Source organism: Protopterus annectens, chromosome 3.part0 (assembly GCF_019279795.1).
Source record: "Protopterus annectens isolate FY-2018-M chromosome 3.part0, PAN1.0, whole genome shotgun sequence".
NCBI lineage: Eukaryota > Metazoa > Chordata > Ceratodontiformes > Protopteridae > Protopterus > Protopterus annectens.
The window spans coordinates 879349240-879369754 of record NC_056731.1 but is presented as its reverse complement, the minus strand read 5'-3'; the positions used below and the strand labels follow the sequence as shown (position 1 = coordinate 879369754).

Below are 20515 nucleotides of genomic sequence, written 5' to 3'. Positions count from 1 at the left end.
TATCAGATCTGATATTAGGAGGACCTCTGTCGTTCATTAACTGTTGGGCTTTCCTGTTCTGCAGTCCACAACTCTGCTATTATTTCTTCTCCATTCCTACACTTGAGGCACTTGCTTCTCCTTCAGGTGCTTACTACAACACTGCCAGATAACTGCTTCCTCAACCCCCATGTGTCTGACAAGGACAAACACATCCATCTTGAAATTAAGTTTAACAAATGGTCTTTCTCACCATCTGTGCCCCAGGAAGGGGACTCAGAGGTCATTACTTCTGAGGCTGATACGGACAGCAAGTCCTTCTGGTTACTCTATAAATGACCCTTCCTTTGAGAAGACCTTAAGGTTGCTGAAGACTTCTTTGGACAGGCATAAGCCACCCTCTCCACCACCATGCCCACAATCATTGCTTATCCACTACAAGTGTCTCATTGAGTACTTGGAAAAAAAGAAAGTGAAGCCCAGGGTCATCATGCCATGCTGTAGAAGCTGGCAGGCATCCATGAATTTTGGATCAAGCAGGCTCTCATAAAGACTGTTACAGTAACTTCCACAGAGGTCTTTCATGTGGCCTTCTCTAACTTGGTTTGTATTGCTTTTGCAGCCAGGGAAGAAGGCAAAGGCATAGGGCTATACCAGATGGTGGAGCTCAAGTTCTCCTCCTTTACGGGTGAATTTAGGTAATGCAGATTACCAATTTCTATTGTGGATTCCTCTGAATATTCTTCAAAAGATGAAGTTGAAGACCTGCAAAAGAAGAACCAGACATTTACCACATCAGTATCAGTTTGTTTCTCTATAGAATTTTTTCTGCCACTGGCTCAGACTGTGCAGATGGGCCATAGAACCTTTATCTCCTTACTGTCATGAGTACCCTCAGAAATCATTTCTGTCCTACTCTACACAACATTTTGGTCATATATGCTGTGACGTCATGTGAGAATGACATTTTCCTCTAATTTATTTCCTTTGATGGTCATTTTTTTACTTGTTCTAGGATGGGTCCTGCTTTCTCTTTCATCATAGTCTGTGCATGCAACAGTACAGCTTATTTTGTTTTTTTCTTCATTCAGAATCTTCTTGAAGTATAAGTAGATGACTGCCAGCATTTCTTATGAATGGTTTCTACTATCTTCTGTATCTTTTTGTCATTGCCTTGTAACCTGATAGAGCTATTGTTTATTGCTTAGGATTCTTGCCAAAGTTACCTACCGAAGAGGGTTTCTAAAATCTGATATAACAGACATGCAAGTCAGTACATCAGTTGATCTGAAAGAAGGCCTTCTGTATTGCACACATAACACTGCCCCACCTTCCCCCTGTGTCTGGATGGCCTCTTCATCAAACATATATGTATCAGCCAAGTTTATAGTTGGATATTGTTGTTTTGTGTGTGTGATTTGTGTGTTTATATTGTACTTACTCAGTGGCTAAGCATTTTGTCAGGGAGTACAGGGACACCATTACTTTTTCATGGTTTATGCAGCAGCCAAGTGATGCCCTTCATGTTCTTCGAGTGTTTACTTCATCATCAAGTAAAGATAGTTGAATTGTTCTCCCAATTTCAGGTTATGGAAATTGTTGAAGCTACGTTGCCATTTTTGTTTCTTCTGTATTGAGGGATACATCAGGAACTAGGCTGCTTTATCGGTAAAACTCTTCAGGATCTTAATGATTTTGAACTATCACATACAGCTGCTGGTATTCATCTTCTCCAGGATATCTGTTGAGGATCAAGAGCAGATTGTGGCTCTCCTTATTGAAGGAGAAATATACAGACTTATAGAATGAACATTTCATTATCCACATCTCACAGCATAAAGAGTAGTTTAACTTTGCTTACAGAATGTTTTCACTGGCAGAACCATGGGTAGCCAGCTGCATATAGGGCTTGTGGCCTTTCAGGAGCTGCCCATAGGGTGTGTGGCCTGTTTGAAGCTACCTCTTGCTTACTTGGTAAGTTTTTAACATCTTTGTTTTATCCTGTAGTTATATGCTTAAAATTCTTACAAACCACATTACCTTGGTTGTTATGTTCTCGTCCCACACAACAGAGCACACTTTCTTTATAAGTGTCAGCAGTATTTCCCCCTCACAAGTAAAAAAGTACTTGAGTAACTAGGATTAATGGTTGTAAAATATAAAGAAAAAAACTAGAACAAAATACACGGTGAAGGTGAAACTGCAGGTTGTTCAGTAATTGCATGTTTGTGTATTTTTATTTGTTTCTAGATTGCGAGTAGCAGCACAAGATGCAGACCAGTTGAGAAGAGAAAGGTCTGAATTAGAAAAACAGGTTGGAGAGCTCCAAAGAAGATGTGCTATCTTAGAAGATGAGAAATTTGAAGCTGTTGAAAAGGTTAGGGATAGCATCCAGTTACTGGAGGAAGCCAATTTGCAAAAGGACCAGGTAATACAGTTTAAAAAAAAATCTTATATTTTTCTTCTAAAAACAAAATATTCAATTCTGTTACCTCAGTACTTTTGCAAGAGTTCTGCAGTACTGCACCTTTAATTTCCTGTGAAGGGTTAATGGATGCATCCTATTCTGTTTTTGATGAAAAGAATATTATAAATGCATATGGTAAGCAAAAGTTCACATCTCTGGAAATGTGTTGCTACCAGAGTAGTAGTCATAATGAAGCTGATCAATGAAAAACTTAACTTTCACTGCAATCATGGATTTTGGCACACTATAAGCCTGATTTTTAAAATCACAGTAGCAGTGTTTTTGTACAGTTTCAAAAAGTCCTTTATCTCTGCAACCATACAGCCTACACCCTTACACCATCAGCAGCATTTCTGTTCCTTATATTGTAAGCTTTTTTTGGTTGCCCAACACTTGCTTCCATCATACATAGTCTTACAAGCATTTACCAAAAAAAAAAAAAAACTATCATTTGTGCATACCTGTACAGATGAACAACATGTAATATATGTCTGCATTCCTGCAACACGGGCCCCCAAGTGTTAGTGGCACTTTTGTTTTGTAAATGATCTTCTGTAAATGAAGCTATTTCATGTTTTCCAGTAATATTATACAGGCTGTTCCTAATACTTCCATCAGCGTTCATGATATGCATTCATATTTGGAAGAATTTTACTTCTCCAAATCTTATCTGTCATATGCTCACCCTCAGCCAAGTTCAAACCAATTTGTGGGCAAATATCGCTGTGATTATTAAAATTATGAATAATTCCATTACTATTTGCATAAAAATATGCCAGTATTTTATTTGATCTGCCTCAAAAGCTGTCAGATTTTGTTTTGTTTGTTCATCTCACCAAGGTCTGTGCCATACTTACCATCATTGAAGCATTTTCTAGTATTTTATTGAACTATTTAATTGAACAGGACTATAATGCATCATTTCTTAAGTAAAATATTGAGATGATTACGTAATTTCTCTATTAAAAGAAGAGCATCTCGCCTTCATTTGCCTCAAAAACTGACAGATTGTGTAATTTTCTTCACCCACCCAAATTTGTTGCACACAGTGGTCACCACTGCATGCATAGTACTGAGGTATTGAAATATGTGGATTATAAAAATATTGCATTGTATCACAGCTCTAAATTAATACCTGTTACACATATTAGTCGCTTTATTCCTTCCACCCACATTATTAGTCTCTTAATTCCTTCCATCCACATCTGCCAGCAGATGAGCAGCATTGAAGTATGTGGTGCTGTGTTTCAGTAATATTTCATTAAATATTGCTATATAACTACATAAGATTATTTATTAACTGGGGACTGTGAAGATGGCTGCACACTGATCAGCATCTTAACTCTAGCTCTCCCTATGTGAAAAAAGAAACTAAGAAATAAGGTCCACTAATTCTGCAAGTTTTAGCAACTTCAGTTACTGGCCAGTAAGTACACTGCCTGTATGTCAGTATGTCAGTCACCATTCCCACAAGAGGAGAAAATATACTAGACCTGATCATCACAAACATGGGGACAAAATGCTCCAAACCGGAAGTATATCCTCATTGGTGAGATCAGACCATAAATTAATCTCACTGGAGATCCACATCCCGCCCCCAACCCCAGCAAAAAAGACCACAGTGAAGAACTTCTCAAAAGCAAACTTCACACTTCTTAAGACTGGAGTGGTATCCTTCAAGGCCCCTGAGCCAGTGGAAACCACAACCCACGCTGCTGAAACCCTTACAAATGCCTTCTACGAGCACCTCCAGGAATGTATGGATCAAGCAATCCCTAATAAAATCAAGACCCTTTCCACCAAAGGCAGGCTGGTGGACCCCAGCCATAAACAAACTCTACAACAAGAGGAGAAAGTTACTACATGACAGAGCAAAATCCCTAAAAGGGAAGGCATCTCTGATCAATACTAGCAAAAAACTACGATCACTCATAAAATCATCCAAGGCCAACTTTGAGAGAAAAATCCCTAAAGACACAAAAGACAATCATAAGGCCTTCTTTAGCTATGTTAGAAACCTTGGTGGAAACTCCCATATATGCTCAGAATTAGTCCAAAATGATACAAAAATCACTGAACCCACAGACATTGCCAACATACTGGCAGACAGGTTCAGTGCAAATTTCTCCCCTCCCTCCCCCCCAATAGGAGAAATATCTATCCCACCTGAGTCTAGCCTCCCAAACTTCTCAGATGCCCAGGTGAGAGCTGCTCTCATTAAAGCAAAAAACACAGCATCAATGGGACCGGACGGTGTCCCCGGCTGTGTGCTACACAAACTCAATGAGGAACTAAACCCACACACAAGGCTGCTGTTTAATCTTAGCCTTACTACAGGAAAGAATGGCGTACGGCAACTGTGGTCCCACTCCACAAAGGCGGTGCTTCTATGGACCCTGGAAATTACCGCCCCATAAGCTTGACGAGCCTTGTCTGCAAAGCTATGGAGAGGATCATAATGGAACTCATAAATAAAGACATTGGGGACCTACAGACACTGGATCCTACCCAATTTGGCTTTGTCAAGGGCAGATCCTGCCTCTTGAACTTGGTCGACTTTTTTGAAACAGTCACCAAGGCCATTGATGAGGGTAAGGCAGTTCACACAGCCTACCTTGACCTAGCAAAAGCGTTCGACACAATACCCCACTTGGGCATCATAGAAAAGCTCACCAGCTTAGATGTAAACCCATATGTCACAAGATGGGTTGCAAACTGGCTCAAGGACAGAACCCACAGGGTTAGAGTTGCTGGTGCCATGTCAGACTCTAAGCCAGTCACGAGCGGTGTCCCACAGGGCTCAGTCCTGGGCCCCTCTTGTTCGGCATTTATTTTTCTGAAGTGCAGGCAAACATAGGATTGTGGCTGACATAATTTGCAGATGACTGCAAACTGGGCACCATAATTGACACTCCATCAGGCACAGACATCCTCCAGAGAGGTCTCATAGAAATGGATAACTGGTGCCAGAGCCATGGCCTTAAGCTAAATGCCAAAAATGTATAGTCATACCCTTTGGGAAAAACAAGATAACCTAATTACCACATAGGTGGTAATCCATTAAACACGGAAGAAGTTATCAGGGACCTGGGGACCCAAGTTGACAGTAACCTCTCTTTTGACACTCACATTGCCAAAGTGGTTAGGAAGACCTTCTACATTGCCCACCTGATCATGAAGGGATTCACATCCAGATCAGGAGAGGTCATTGTACCCCTGTACTCTTCACTTATCAGACCAATGATTGAGTACAACGCCCCATTCGGAATGTACCTTACCCGACACCTGCAGCAGTTGGAAAGACCCCAAAAGATCCTCACCAAAAGGATAAAGGGGCTCAAACATGTCATACGCTGCCCGACTGAAGAAACTCCAGCTCTATTCAGTCGCATACCGTCTGCTCAGAGGTGATCTGTGCCTGACATACAAGGCCATGTCCAACCCGGAATTAATGGACATGCTCCACCTCAAAAAATCCAAATCCACCAGAGCCACGAGAGCAAGAGACTTAAACCTCAACACGGATATAAATAGGACGTGCTGGAGGGACAGATTCATCACCCAGAGACTCCCTACACTATGGAACAGAATCCCAGTCCATGTGAGGCAGAGCCCCTCACTGACTCTGTTCAAGAGAAATCTTGAGTGGATGGGAGATCGTAGGTTTAGAATCATCTCTGTGTCACTGCTGGACAGAGGCACAGCAAACTAATGGGTATAGTATTCTCATCCTAAGGGGTGGTGAAAGCCACACACACTCTGGCTAGGCTTATAAATGCCTTAGGGCAGATAGCCTAGTATGAACCTAAAAGAAACTTAGAAAGCCAGAAAGAAAATCAACTAGAAAAGGTGAAACAAACACCAACTGGGAGGAATCCTACAGCTGTTCAGCAAAAAGCAGTTCAAGCTCCAGCTTTGGTGCAAGGCATGGCTTCCAATAATCTAGAGGAAAAAAAATAACCCTAATGTGCTCAGGGCCGATTAAAATAAAAAATAAATTGAAGGACTATATCAAATCAAATAGCAAAATGCAGGAAAATGGAAGAAGCTTTAAGTAGCTATGCAGATGATCTGATAAAACTACAAAAATCAGAAGATGAAATGAAGAAACGACTAGCTGAGTATGAGACTGTTCAATAAGAGGTGTTTCAGAAATGTGTTAGAGTTTAAGGACAGAGAATGCATGGAAAATCTGAGATTTTCTGGTGTACCAGATAAACTGGAATGAATAGATTGTATTAAGTTTATAAAAGTACAGATCTGAAACTGGACTTGTATTCCACACCAGGATGTGCTAATTGAAAGGCCACATTGTGTGTGTACTCCAAGCCTGGCAATCCTGTATTAGTAAACATGTAATCATACCAGCAGAAAGAGTTGATCCTGAAAAAACTGTGGCAAAAGGGCAAAGTATTAGAAAACTGGAGACAGAATGTTTCTGAAAACCGATTTTTCCAGCAGTCGGGGAATGTTGAGAGGCAAGTGTGATATTCAAGCTGCTGTATCTGGCTATCTTCAGAATATTTTTCCAGGAGGATCAAAGTCATTGTTGATGTAGAACCGGCTAAGATGAAAGTACAAAAGTTTGTCCAACAAAAAGTGAGCCATTAAACAGAAGGGAACTCTGCTTCTCATTCTTCTGATAATAAAGCTCATAGAGAGACTTTGCCATTGAATACTTTTGTAGTGTTCCAAAGGAAATGTTTGAGAAACTGAAAAATGGCAAAGAAGATGAGCAGAACAATCGGGAGTATCTTGGACCTGAACCAGAGTCTGGGGTTGGGAGATAGATGAACAGGAAGAAGACCAGCGACACTGAGCTTAATGGATAAATGTGTGATTATAAAAGATCAGTCACATTTATGAAGTACAGCTTTACAAGAAAAAGTGGAAAGACTGGACTTTGGTTGACTTTGTTAAACTTGTAGAGGACTGAAACTCATATACCCATCTTCATGCCATTTAATATTTTGAAGGACACGAAAGGAAAGGGTAAAAAGTAACTAAGTAAAACAGTTTTTGTTATTAACAGTATTTGTACAAATCATTTCATGATATAAATTGTATGTTATATAGTAAAGCATTTTGAGTTATTGTATGTGATAAGTGCCTTTTTTCCTCTTTTTAAGCTTTAAGAAATGTAGGCATTATGTAAAAGAGAAGATACACTGCACAAAAGTATATTTTAAGTTAATATGCTTTAATCTTGGTATATTGTGGTGGGGTGTAAAAGTGCATAGATTAAAATGTATGTAGAGTTGATACGTTTCTCTTACCTTTTGCATAGGTGAACGTCTGGATTAAGGCCCTTGGCAGTAAGTGAATAACAGTTTTTGTGTGAGCATGTAAATAAGAGAACACTGAATGTAATTAAAAGTTAATTTAGGAAATAAATGGGGAAGTCTGCAGCTGAGGCCATTTTGTACTTATGTTTCCATGCACACAAGCTGACTGTAGGAGCATGCACTAAAAGCCAGAGCATTTTTAAGGGTAAAAGTGAATGTTTTCTGAAAGCATACAAGATGTTTTTCACATGTGGGAGGGAAATAAAGGCAAGACAAGAACAGACAGCAATTAGTGTAAGTTGGAGAGCAGGTTGTAATATGCATATTAGCATGGATAACCTTAATTTTAAGTTAGGTAATGCCTATGTATGCAGCTGGTAGTTTGGGACAGTTGTTCCTATTGGGAGTGTTAAACTTTTTATTTGAAGATGTGCATCATTTTTGTGTTTGTTTTATGTTAACAGGATATGGGGGTGATGTTCTTCATCTCACATTGCTGCAGTCCTTACACTTGGGTAGTCCGCTGTCCTCGGTCGGCCCGAATATCAAAGTATAAGGCTGACGTCGGTCAAGGCGCATTTGACTGACATCAGGACGTCAGGGTACAAATGCGCATGACCGACGTCATATCCTCAGTCTTTTTTGCCGCATGGTCCGATGCAGAAGCAGCGTTGCAAGTGCCATTCGGCGTTCTGAAATTTTTCAAGGAGTTTCAGACCGAGTCAAAGTTGGCTAAGTACCCGTTGGGAATATTTTAGTTTTTCTTGCCTCAGTGGTTTACCGGATGTCAGAAAAAGTGAATAACTGTATTTCTTATGGGAAACAGATACCGCATAGAGATTATCATACTTTGTGTATTCCTTGTTTAGGGCCTGAGCACGACGTTGTTGGGTGTCGCTCTTGTGCTAGATTCAATAAGCGCACTATAAAGAAGGTTAGATTGTGCCAGGTTAGTCTTCGGAAGCGGTGCTATTACAAAATGCGGTCAGATGCTCCGGCGCCCTTCAAGAAGCGCAAGGACAAAGCAGCTAAGCCTAGGCTAGAAGAACCGTCCATCGGACGCCGGTTCTTTAGAGGTGTCGGTGGAGCCGGTGGTTCCGCCGGAGGTTTCTTTGGAGTCCCAGGGAGACTTTGTTATTGCAGGATGTGGCCTCTCAGGAGGCAGGTCAGGCTGAAGGGGCTTCTCAGGTTACTGTACTCCCTCCCTTCCTAGGGTGGTTAGGCCCTCTCCTTCTGTTTCCAAGGCTTCTCCCAGAGGCAGGCCAGGTTTAGCTTCAGTTGGTGTCACCCCTAGTTCTTCAGGAACTGTGCCCAAGAAGCATATGCTTAAAATGGCAGAAGATTTGATTACTTTGATTAGAGGTTCTTTGCCCCTCCTGATAAGAGACCTAGGGTGGAACCTGAGCTAGGAGTTTTGAGCAGGCTTCGATGTTTCAGAGTCCTCGGCTGAAGACTTGCAGGAGTATTCTCCTTATTCTGATTCTGATGTGGATGATTCTACTCCTTCTGCTTCTCCTCCTGAGGATTTTTCTTTTCAGAGACTCTTCATTCCATGAGGGAGCATTTTAAGTGGGAAGGTCAGGACTTCTCTGATTCCAGGAAAAGGCTTAGGGAATTTTTGTTTTAACCCAGCATAGGCCTTTGGCTATACCTCCTGTTCTGGATGTGGTGGAAGATGTTTTTGCAGAGGCTTCTCTTAATCCTGATTCTTTGCCTCCTGCTCCTGTTAAACCGGATAGGTATTACAGGGTGCCTGAAGCTCATAAGTATCTTTTAAGAGTCCTAGGGCAGACCCAGCAACTGTTAGTCAGGGGCCTAAAGGTGTTAAGGCTTCTGTTGTCAAAAATCCCGTTCCTCCAGATAAAGAGGCCAGGGCTTTGGATAGATGGGGAAAGAAAGTTTATACTTCTTCCACCCTAGCTATGAGGGCTTTGAATTGCCAGTTTCACATGTTGAAATACCAAAACTATCTCCTTTCACAATTGAAGTCTAAGGTAGATGCTCTGGCGGAAGGTATTGAGTGTAAAGAGTTACAAGATTTAGTACATGTTTCTGAACAGGTGGGTAAGCATTCTTTGCAATGTGGTTTTGATGCTGTACAGGCTTCGTCTAGGGTGGCTGCCACTGGGTCAGTTCTTCGCAGGCACGCCTGGCTGAGGGATCAGAATTTATCTGACCATGTTAAGACAAGGATTTTAGATGCTCCTTTACAATCTGATGTGTTTGGTTCTCCTGTTGAGGCAGTCTTAAAGAAAATGGAAGACAAGGCTAAGTCTATGCAGACTGTTAAAGATTTTTTGCAGGTTCAGCCTCCAAGTTTAGTAGAAATTGGCCTACCAAGGGGTGGATGTATCCTTCTTATGATTCCCAGTCTAGGGGTAGGTCTAGACGTGGTAGGGGCAGAGCTCAGGGCTCTTTCAGGCCTAGAACAGGGGGTTCACCTGCACAGTCTTCGGGTGAGGGCAGGGGTCAGTCCTTTCGTAAACAGACCCAATGACCTACCTTTTCAGCTGCCAGAGCCTTCTCGTCTGGCAGCAACTTTGGGAGGAAGGTTGGCACTTTTCAAGGAAAATTGGAGTTTAATTACCCAAGACAGATGGGTATTGGATATCATACACCACGGTTACAGGTTTTATTTCCATACCTTGCCTCCTTTCAAAGGCATGCCGAACGTTCCTCCTCAGCAAAGAATAGAGGCTCACAAACAAATTTCTCTGTTACTTCAAATAGGGGCCATACAGCCGGTCCCTATGCCAGAAGTGGGCCTAGGATTTTATTCTCGCCTGTTCCTAGTACCAAAGAAAGGGAACACGTGGAGACCAATTTTGGATTTATCTACCCTCAACACTTATCTGGACATTCCCAAGTTCAAAATGTTGACGTTACAACAGCTTTTACCTCTGCTGGGCAAAGATCATTGGATGGTAACTTTGGATCTCAAGGAGGCTTACCTTCATGTTCCTATCAGACTGAGTTGCAGGAAGTATCTGCTGGCTGGGACTTCTCATTATCAGTTCTCTGCATTGCCCTTTGGCTTATCTACTGCGGCCAGAGTGTTCACGAAAGTTCTGGCTCCAGTGATAGCTTTCCTCAGGCTAAAAGGAATACAGATCTATCCTTATTTGGATGATTGCCTGATTCTGGCTCAAGGAAGGGACGAGCTTCTTCATCATTTGGAATATGTGATAGCAGTGCTAAGATGCCTGGGGTATTCTGTGAACGAAATAAAGTCCAGTCTAGTACCCTCTCAGGACATGTGCTTTCTGGGTGTAAGACTGAATACAGCATCCCAGATGGCCTTTTGACCCCGGACAAACAAAAGAATCTTTCCCTTTACTTTCATCAATTGTCTCATCAGTCCAGGCTGACTGCAAGGACAGTCCTTCAAGCCTTGGGGTTCATGGCATCTTGTATTTTGGTGCTTCCCAATGCCAAACTGCATATGAGGAAGTTACAATGGTATCTCAAAAATGTATGGACACAGCACTGCCAGGATCTGGACACTGTCATTCAAATAATACCTTGCATTCAAAAGGAATTGTTGTGGTGGGCTCAGGAATGTCACCTAAACAAGGGACTCTCTGTGACCCGGCCAGAGGCGAGTCAAATTCTAACGACAGATGCCTCAGACAAAGCTTGGGGAGCTCATCTGAATGGAAAGTGGATACAAGACAAGTGGCCTGCCAGACTACAACATCTACATATCAACTTGAAGGAGATGTTAGCAGTCCAGTTTGCATTAATAGCTTTCAAGGATTTACTTCTTCCAGGGCAGGTGTTGATTCTAACAGACAACACAACTGTCATGTGGTACATCAACAAGCAAGGGGAACACATTCTTATCCTCTATGCAGGCAAGCAATGATTTTGTGGGAGACTGCTCTCAGTTTACAGCTAAATCTTCAGGCAAGGTTTCTGCCGGGAGCACAGAACTCCTTAGCAGATGTGTTGAGCAGACGAATTATGGATCCCCACGAGTGGAAATTGGATCCTCATGTATTTCAGAAATTGACAGTGTCATGGGGAACTCCAGACATAGATCTGTTCGCTTCTCCACTAAACCACCAGCTGCCAAAGTTTTGCACGCAAAGGTTTCATCCCACAGCTTGGAAAGTGGATGCTCTTTCTTTCAATTGGAGCAATCTTCATGTGTATGCCTTTCCACCTCTGCCTCTCCTCCCAAACGTACTACTAAAGGCCAGACAGGACAAGCCAAGGATGATTTTGATAGCTCCAGATTGGCCTCGACAGCATTGGTACCCATTACTGAGAAGCCTGGTACGGGAGCCTCCATGGCCTTTGCCTTCGATTCCACACCTGTTGTCTCAGGAGGACAGTCATTTGCTCAATGTCAAGCTTCACTCTCTTCACCTAACAGCCTGGCATATTCTGTTTTGAACCATACTGGGTCCCAACTTCCACAGCAAGTTTTGAATGTTATTTTGGAAGCTAGAAGGCCTAGTACAAGGAAAGTGTACGCAGATAAATGGAAGAGATTTTTATTTTGGAGTGCAGCAAAGGATTTTGATGTTTCTGAGCCTAATTTAAGTGTGGCTCTTCAATATCTTACTGAGTTACTGGACAAAGGTTTGTCCTTCTCTTCTATTAAGGTTCATGCTGCAGCAATTTCGGCTCACTATGATTGTGACCCACCATTGTTTTCTCATCCTTTGTTCAAGCAATTTCTTAGAGGGGCAAAGAATATAAGACCCCCACATAGAGCTCCTACTCCTGCTTGGGATCTCAATTTTGTGTTGGAGAAACTCACTCTACAACATTTTGAGCCTGCAGCTACTACCGAGTTGAAATATTTATCATGGAAGACTGCTTTTTTGTTGGCCATTACCTCTGCAAGAAGGGTTTCTGAGTTGCAGGCCCTTATGGCGGTTGAGCCTTTCTTAATTTTCCATAAGGATAGGGTATCTTTACGTACTAATCCTTCCTTTATGCCTAAAGTGGTTTCTAGTGTGGCTTTAAACCAAACTATTCATTTGCCTACTTTTATGCAAATCCCCAAAATAAAGGGGAAAAGATTTTGCACACTTTAGATGTACACAGGCAGTTGCGATATTATTTGGACAGAACTAAAGGGTTCAGGCAGTCTCAGCAGTTATTTGTTTCTTTTGCTTTGAGTTCTCAGGGCAAGCCTGTGTCAAAACAAACTATTTCTAAGTGGATTGGGTTTTGCATTGCTTTCTGTTATTCCCATCATGGCAAGGAGATTCCAGCTGGGATTAGTCCTCATTCCACTAGGGCTACTGCCACTTCGACAGCTTTTTTGAGGGGGGTGGCAACTAAAGATATTTTGGAGGCAGCAACTTGGAGTTCAGTGCATACTTTCTCTAGCCATTATCACCTTCCACTTTATTCTAAATCTAGGGCTGGTTTTGCCACTGCTATTTTGCAGGGCATTTTGGCAGCTCCTGCTTCCTTATAGTTTTGCCATCCTCCCTTACCTCTGCTTTGGGATTCTACCCAAGTGTAAGGACTGCAGCAATGTGAGATGAAGAACATAGTACAGTTTTGTACCTACCATAAATGTAGATGTTCAAGATCCACATTGCTGCAGTCCAATTTACCTCCCTCCTTCCCTCTGTAGTTAGAGGCGGTTGTGTGGGTTGGGTTGTCAATATGGTGTATATTGTATATATTGTACATATTTTAGTGCAAGGGTGGTTGGTTGGTTGTTTGCTGTCTTTTGGTTTTGACCTTTCTTTTAGGGTCTTCTGACATCTGGGGCAAGAAAAGACTGAGGATATGACGTCGGTCATGCGCATTTGTACCCTGACGTCCTGATGTCAGTCAAATGCGCCTTGACCGACGTCAGCCTTATACTTTGATATTCGGGCCGACCGAGGACAGCGGACTACCCAAGTGTAAGGACTGCAGCAATGTGGATCTTCGAACATCTACATTTATGGTAGGTACAAAACTGTACTTTCTGAGTGTGTATTTTTGAAAGTTTTCATTAAAACAAAAAGTCTTGTAAAATGTGACATAGGTTCAAATGGTGATGACCATTAATAACTGTATAAAAGATCAATAAGCCAAATGTCTGTAGGTGCATGTAACACAAAAGCTGGAAAGAGACATTTAAAAAAGCCGTCTTATATGATAGGTGGGAATAACAACTTGTTATCATAATGGCTACTCTAGCCATATTATTTTGGAACATGAATGACCTCACAGGTATAGACAAAAATTAGAGTTTTGAATTATATTAAGAAATGCAGAGTGCAAACTGAAATGCTACAGGAGATTCATTTGTAAAGAAGTGAGCATGTTAATTTCATAAGGAAAAGATTTCAGGACGGATATTCAGCAGATTACCGGGAACAAAGGACAAGGTGAGTACTTATTCTAATTGCTAGAGCAGCTCCAACAGTGATATAGAATAGGGAAAAAGATAATGGTAGACTTGTGGAAGAAAGGGGCTACTGGAAAGGAATGAGGATTATGCTGGCATGTATTTATATCCCACTAAAATTGTTGTTATGGAGCTTAAGAAAATTTTGGAAGAAATAATCAGCTTTTAGCAGGGAATATTATTTTTAGGTGAGGACTAGAATTTGATTTGCAACAGCAAGGATGTATCTGTGGGGCGTAGAAGGTAAAACATTACAAAAAAGAGTAGATTTCTGAAGAAATTTATAAAATATTTGGTATGGAAGCTAGACTAAACAGAAATTATATTTCACAAGAACATGCATTTAATTGTAAGCCTCAGTACACATCCAGTAACTATTTCAGATCATGTGCCAATAACAACTAAAATAAAAATGCAGGGTAATGAAGTAAAAATGAGACCTTGGCACTTCCCACCTACCTGTTAAAAAGAGAAGAATTTAAGGAATGAGTAGTGGAAATTGTCTGAGAGTTATTAAAGAAAATAGAAATTTCTTCAGAAATTGAGTGGGATAAAATGAAAGTAGGGTTTGAAATTGGGTAGAAATAAAAGGCAGAGATATGGTCAAGAAGTACTGGTAATGATTTAGAGGGGCTCATAAAGGCTAAAGTTTTGCCAAATAAGAGGAATCTCACAGAACAAAAGGCACAGCTGCAGAGAAATAGAGAAAATAAGGTAATATCTGGATTTTATGTACGAGTTTAGAAACATCGCCTTTAAGCAAATGATTACCGATAATGACTCCAGAGCACAAAAGATTTTAGCACAACTTGGTCAATGGAAAAGTAGAAAGGGGTGATGCCAAACTTAAGGAGCCTATAACAAGAAAAATAACCGGAGATCCTGTACAGGTATTAGAGATTTTGGAAATTTTATGAAATTTTATATAAAACAGAGAAGTTTGGAAATTAAGAAAGAGCACAAATGGAAATATTCACATAATACTTAAGTTTACCATGGTAAGAGGTAGGTGAAGCTCTGCAGTTAACAGTTAAGATAGAAGAAATGGGCTAAAAATGGTGATGTACAGTCAATCTGCAGGAAAGTCTCCAGGAACAGATGGTATTCCTGTGGAAGTTTGGAAGCTAGGAGGAAAGAAAATGATAAAAATCGGGAAGGTTTTGTTTACCAGCATTTTAAAAGGATGGAAAGCATCAACATACTGGAAGAAAGCTGTTGTGGCTATTAATACCTGAAGTCTGTAAAGACCCATCAGACCAACTTCATAAAGGCCATTTGATTTGTAAACCATAATTATAAAGTGTTTTGTCTGTAATAGCTAAAATAATGGCAAAGGTGTTTTCAAAATTGATAGATTTGGATCAGTGTGGTTTTGTGGAGAAGAGGCAAACATTTGGCAATATTAATAGAACAATGATGATCCAGAGGGAAGCAAAATGTAAGAAAATACTGTAGTTGTTGGTGGGTCTTGATGCAGAAAAAAACGTTCAACAGAGTTAGCTGGGATTTTGAGTAGTGCAGTGGAAGCATTTACATTCCCTGATATAATAATAAGGTTAATTAGGAGGTTTGGGGGACATATAAGGGATCAGAGGAAAAATTAAAGTGGGAGGGTTCCTCTCTGACAAGTTGTGTTTGAACAGAAAAACCAGATTTGGATATTTTTCCCCTTTGTTGTTTGCTTTATATTTAGAACCACTATCAAAGAATATAAGGGACTCAGAAATTCAAGGATATAATTGATATGGTAATCAAGAAAAGCTGGCTTATTTGTAGACAAAATTATTTTGTACATGATAAAACTAGGAAAGGACGTCACCGTGTTGTGGAACATCTTGAGACAGTTTGAAGTTGTTTTGGGATATAAAATTAATAAAGATGAAGCAATGGCATTATGGCAGCTAAGGATATGTGGGAAGAGACTAAAAAGATAATATAAAAATTGAAAAACTGGAAGCTCTTGTATATGGATATGGATAGCAGATACAAGCAGTGAAAATGTATTTGGTCCCTTTAGTTTTATAATATAGGTCAGGCATATTCTTATCAACCGGAGGAGAAGTGGTTGACGGTAGTTAGTAAAGAGTTGAAGGAATTTATTTTGGAGGGTAAGGGTCAAGTGGGATAACGTGATCCTTCCAACAGAACAACGTGGTTTAGGATTACTTGATTTGAAGGATATTTTAGAGCTACACAGTTCATATATATAACATAAGCAGAAAGCTATTATTCAAAGTAGAAAGGAATAATGATGAAATGGAGGAAATTCAAGAAATAAGGAGAGTGGGATTTTGGATGTAGATCCTTAAGGAGAGTAACAACAACCATGCAAAATATTTTCATAAAGAAGCAGAAAGTATTCTAAAAACTAAGCCAAAATGAGAATGGAGAAAGGAGATTTTGCTGATAGGGATGATTGCAGTTAGGGGTAGAGAGAATAGACAATGAGGTAGAATTTATTGGTGAAAACTGGCAAAGGAACCATGGTATTGGGAGTGAATAACTAGAGAGTGAAAGGTAATAAAATGGGAGGAATCCCTGAAGACATTTGGACTGCAGGCTAGAGACTGCCTTCCCTGTCAGGAATTTGTCAGAGTATAGGCAAAGAGTAAGGAATAGGGGAATCTTAAATGAAATACCTGCTCTGGTAGAGTTTTTAGTTGAATCTAGAACAAATGCTGCTGTTATGGATAATTAGTAGGGAGATAAAAACATTGCATGATAACTATAGGAATCAATCAGAGGAGGTTAGAAAGGATTTGGAAGAGAAACAGGATCATTAATTCACAAATAAGCAATGGGAGGGCATATGTATGGCTCCCAAGTATGTAACAAAATCTAGAAGGTTTAGGATTTTTGCTCAGAACTGTTTACATGGGTACTTTTATACCACAAGCAGAGTCCAAAGAATTTTTCCTCAGTTAGATGGCAAATGTTGAGTTGTGTTGGAGAAGAAAGAGGTAACTGGAAACGGATTCACTTCAGAAGACTGAAAGCCCAAAATCTTGAATTTCAAACGATTGAGACCAAAATCTTGAAAGTTCAAAAGACTGAAAACTCAAAATACTGAATCTCAGAATACTGAAAACACACAGGATACCAACACTTACTATATTCCAGCACAACTACATACAGAAACAAATAAAAGATAAACTGTTTACCACTTCTCCAATTATAAGCAGGGGTGCAACCCCGCTGCACCCCTCCATGTGGGAGAATGTGCCCCCCACACCCCCTGCTACTTAAATATATCAACTCCGAGATTGCACTTCACAGAACAAAATGTCAAACATACCATTGTGTGTTTCATGACTGCCTGCTGTAAACTTAGTCATGTTCCCTTCTAACTTGCTATGCTACAACATAACTCATGTTAGAGTAGTGAAGTGCGATCTCGGAGTTGATATATTTAAGTAGCAGGGGGTGTGGGAGAAAAGTAATGTGGTTTGTCTTGTATTTGTTTCTGTATCTACCTCTGCTGGAATATAATAAGTGTTGGTATCCTGTATGTTTTCAGTATTTTGAGTTTGTCTTTTGAACTTTCAGGATTTTGGTCTCACTCTTTTGAAATTCAAGATTTTGGGTTTTCAGTCTTCTGAAGATATGCTAAATATCTTACCCATCATTGTTCTGCTCTGCATCAACTTAATTGGTTAGAATCCCAACATTATCTCACATTCTTACAACTAACTATAGCCCATAAGCTCATGTACCACCCAGAAACGTACACTTCCCTCTCTTCCTTTTTGTCCATGTATCATCCAGACTGACACCTAAGGTCCGAAAACAAAATGCTGCTATCCATGGAGAAACCCAAGCTCTCAGCCGGCCATATGTTGTATTCCTACTGTGTATCTAAGACATGGAATAATCTCCCCCATCACTCAGGGCAGTCAGCAACCTGACCTCCTTTAAAAACTCCCTCAAACTGCATCTGTCTTCTAAATGGGTATGCACATTCCCAAACACAGAACCACAACGCTTGACTTCACCACCCAGTGCTATACTTCTGTCGCATCTTTTCTGTCACATCTTTTCCATCCTACTTCTTGTCACTTTCATCGAGCCTGTCCACCCTCCCCACTTTACATCTCCCTCTATCTTTCACTCTGTGCTTATTCTCCTCACAGCTATACACCTGGAGTTTATTACTTTCTTGTGTACTTGAATCCAACCTATGCATAAATGTAAATAGCCTTCACAGACATCTTCTCGGAAATTATATCTATCTTTACTTGTACAGATCAGTGATTTAATTTTTTCTTTACTCGAGCACTGTTGCTTCTATTGCACAATGTCATGCAGTATAATTGTGCTATATGATTTTTATATGTCAGTGATTGCATTTTCTTCTTACACCATTGCTTCTATTTACCAGTCTCATGCAATGTATCTGTACTGTATGATCTTGTTTTTCTGTCTAAGTGATTTTACTCTGATTGTATGTATCTTTGTGGAGCTTTTCTCCCCGGGCATCGACTGAAAATAGGCTCTCTTCAGGCACAGTGGACTTTCCTGGTTAACAGATGCAATAAATAAATAAGTGAATTCCTGGAAACATATGATGTTCTTCATCTCACATTGCTGCAGTCCTTACATATGGGTAGTCCGCTGTCCTCGGTCGGCCCGAATACCAAAGTATTAGGCTGACGTCGGTCAAGGCGCTTAAAACTGACATCAGGACGTCAGGGTACAAAAGCGCATGACCGACGTCATTTCCTCAGTCTTTTTTGCCGCATGGTCCGATGCAGAAGCAGCGTTGCAAGTGCCGTTCGGCGTTCTGAAATTTTCAATTCGGAGTTTCAGACCGAATCCAAGTTGGCTAAGTACCCGTTGGGAATATTTTGTTTTTCTTGCCTCAGTGTTTTACGGATGTCAGAAAAGTGAATAACTGTATTTCTTGTGGGAAACAGATACCGCATAGGGATTATCATTCTTTGTGTATTCCTTGTTTGGGGCCTGAGCACGGCGTTGTTGGGTGTCGCTTTTGTGCTAGGTTCAATAAACGCACTATTAAGCGAAGGTTGGATTGTGCTAGGCTGGTCTTTGGGAAGCGGTGCAATTATAATATGCCGTCGGATTCTCCGGCGCCGCTTCTCTTAAGAAGCGCAAAGACAAAGCAGTTAAACCCAGGCAAGATGAGTCGTCCGTTCCGGACGCCGGTTCTTTAGAGGCTTCAGTGGAACCGACGGAGACTTCTCTGGAGTCTCAGGGGGAGACTTTGATTTTGCAGGAGGTGGTCTCTCAGGAGGCAGGTAGGCTGAAGGGGCTTCTCAAGTTACTGTACTCCCCTCCCTTCCTAGGGTGGTTAGGCCTTCTCCTTCTGTTTCCAAGGCTTCTCCCAGAGGCAGGCCAGTTTTAGCTTCTGTTGGTGTCACTCCTAGTTCAGCAGGGTCTGTGCCTAAGAAGCACATGCTTAAAATGGCAGAAGATTTGATTACTCTGATTAGAGGTTCTTTGCCCCTCCTGATAAGAGGCCTAGGGTGGAGCCAGAGTTGGGAAGTTTTGAGCAGGCTTGGATGTTTCAGAGTCTTCAGCTGAAGACTTGCAGGAGTACTCTCCTTATTCTGATTCTGATGCAGATGATTCCACTCCTTCTGCTTCTCCTCCAGAGGATTTTTCTTTTTCAGAGACACTTCATTCTATGAGGGAACATAGTGGGAAGGTCAGGACTTCTCTGATTCTAGGAAAAGGCTTAGGGAGTTTTGCTGTTACCCCAGCATAGGCCCTTGGCTATACCCCCTGTTCTGGATGTTGTGGAAGATGTGTTTGCAGAGGCTTCACTTAATCCTGATTCGCTGCCTCCTGCTCCTGTTAAACCGGATAGGTATTACAGGGTGCCTGAGGCTCATAAATATCTTTATAAGAGTCCTAGGGCAGACCCAGAAACTATTAGTCAGGGACCTAAGGGTGTCAAGGCCTCTGTTGTAAAAAATCCGGTTCCTCTAGATAAAGAAGCCAGAGCTTTGGATAGATGGGGAAAGAAGGTCTATACATCTTCTACCTTAGCTATGAGGGCTTTGAATTGCCAGTTTCATATGTTGAAATATCAAAACTTTCTTCTTTCTCAATTAAAGTCTAAGGTGGATGCTCTGGCAGAAGGTATTGAGTGTAAAGAATTACAAGATTTGGTGCATGTCTCTGAACAGGTGGGTAAGCATTCATTACAGTGTGGTTTTGATGCTGTGCAGGCCTCGTCTAGGGTGGCTGCCACTGGCTCAGTTCTTCGCAGGCACGCCTGGCTGAAGGATCAGAATTTATCTGACCATGTTAAGACAAGGATTTTGGATGCTCCTTTGCAGTCTGATGTGTTGTTTGGTTCACCTGTGGAGTCAGTCTTGAAGAAAATGCAAGGCTAAGTCTATGCAGGCTGTTAAAGATTTTTTGCAAGTTCAGCCTCCGAAGTTTAGTAGGAAT

At 41.1% G+C, this 20515-nt stretch overlaps 1 protein-coding gene across 1 annotated transcript in view; it reads left to right on the top strand.

The window, feature by feature from the left end:
• The window catches only part of SCLT1 (sodium channel and clathrin linker 1), a 780532-nt gene that overhangs the window by 183294 nt on the left and 576723 nt on the right, over window positions 1-20515 (top strand). The window contains exon 6 of the mRNA XM_044065718.1: window positions 2230-2407. Coding sequence (XP_043921653.1) covers window positions 2230-2407 — 178 coding nt within the window. The remainder of the gene's footprint in view (window positions 1-2229; window positions 2408-20515) is intronic.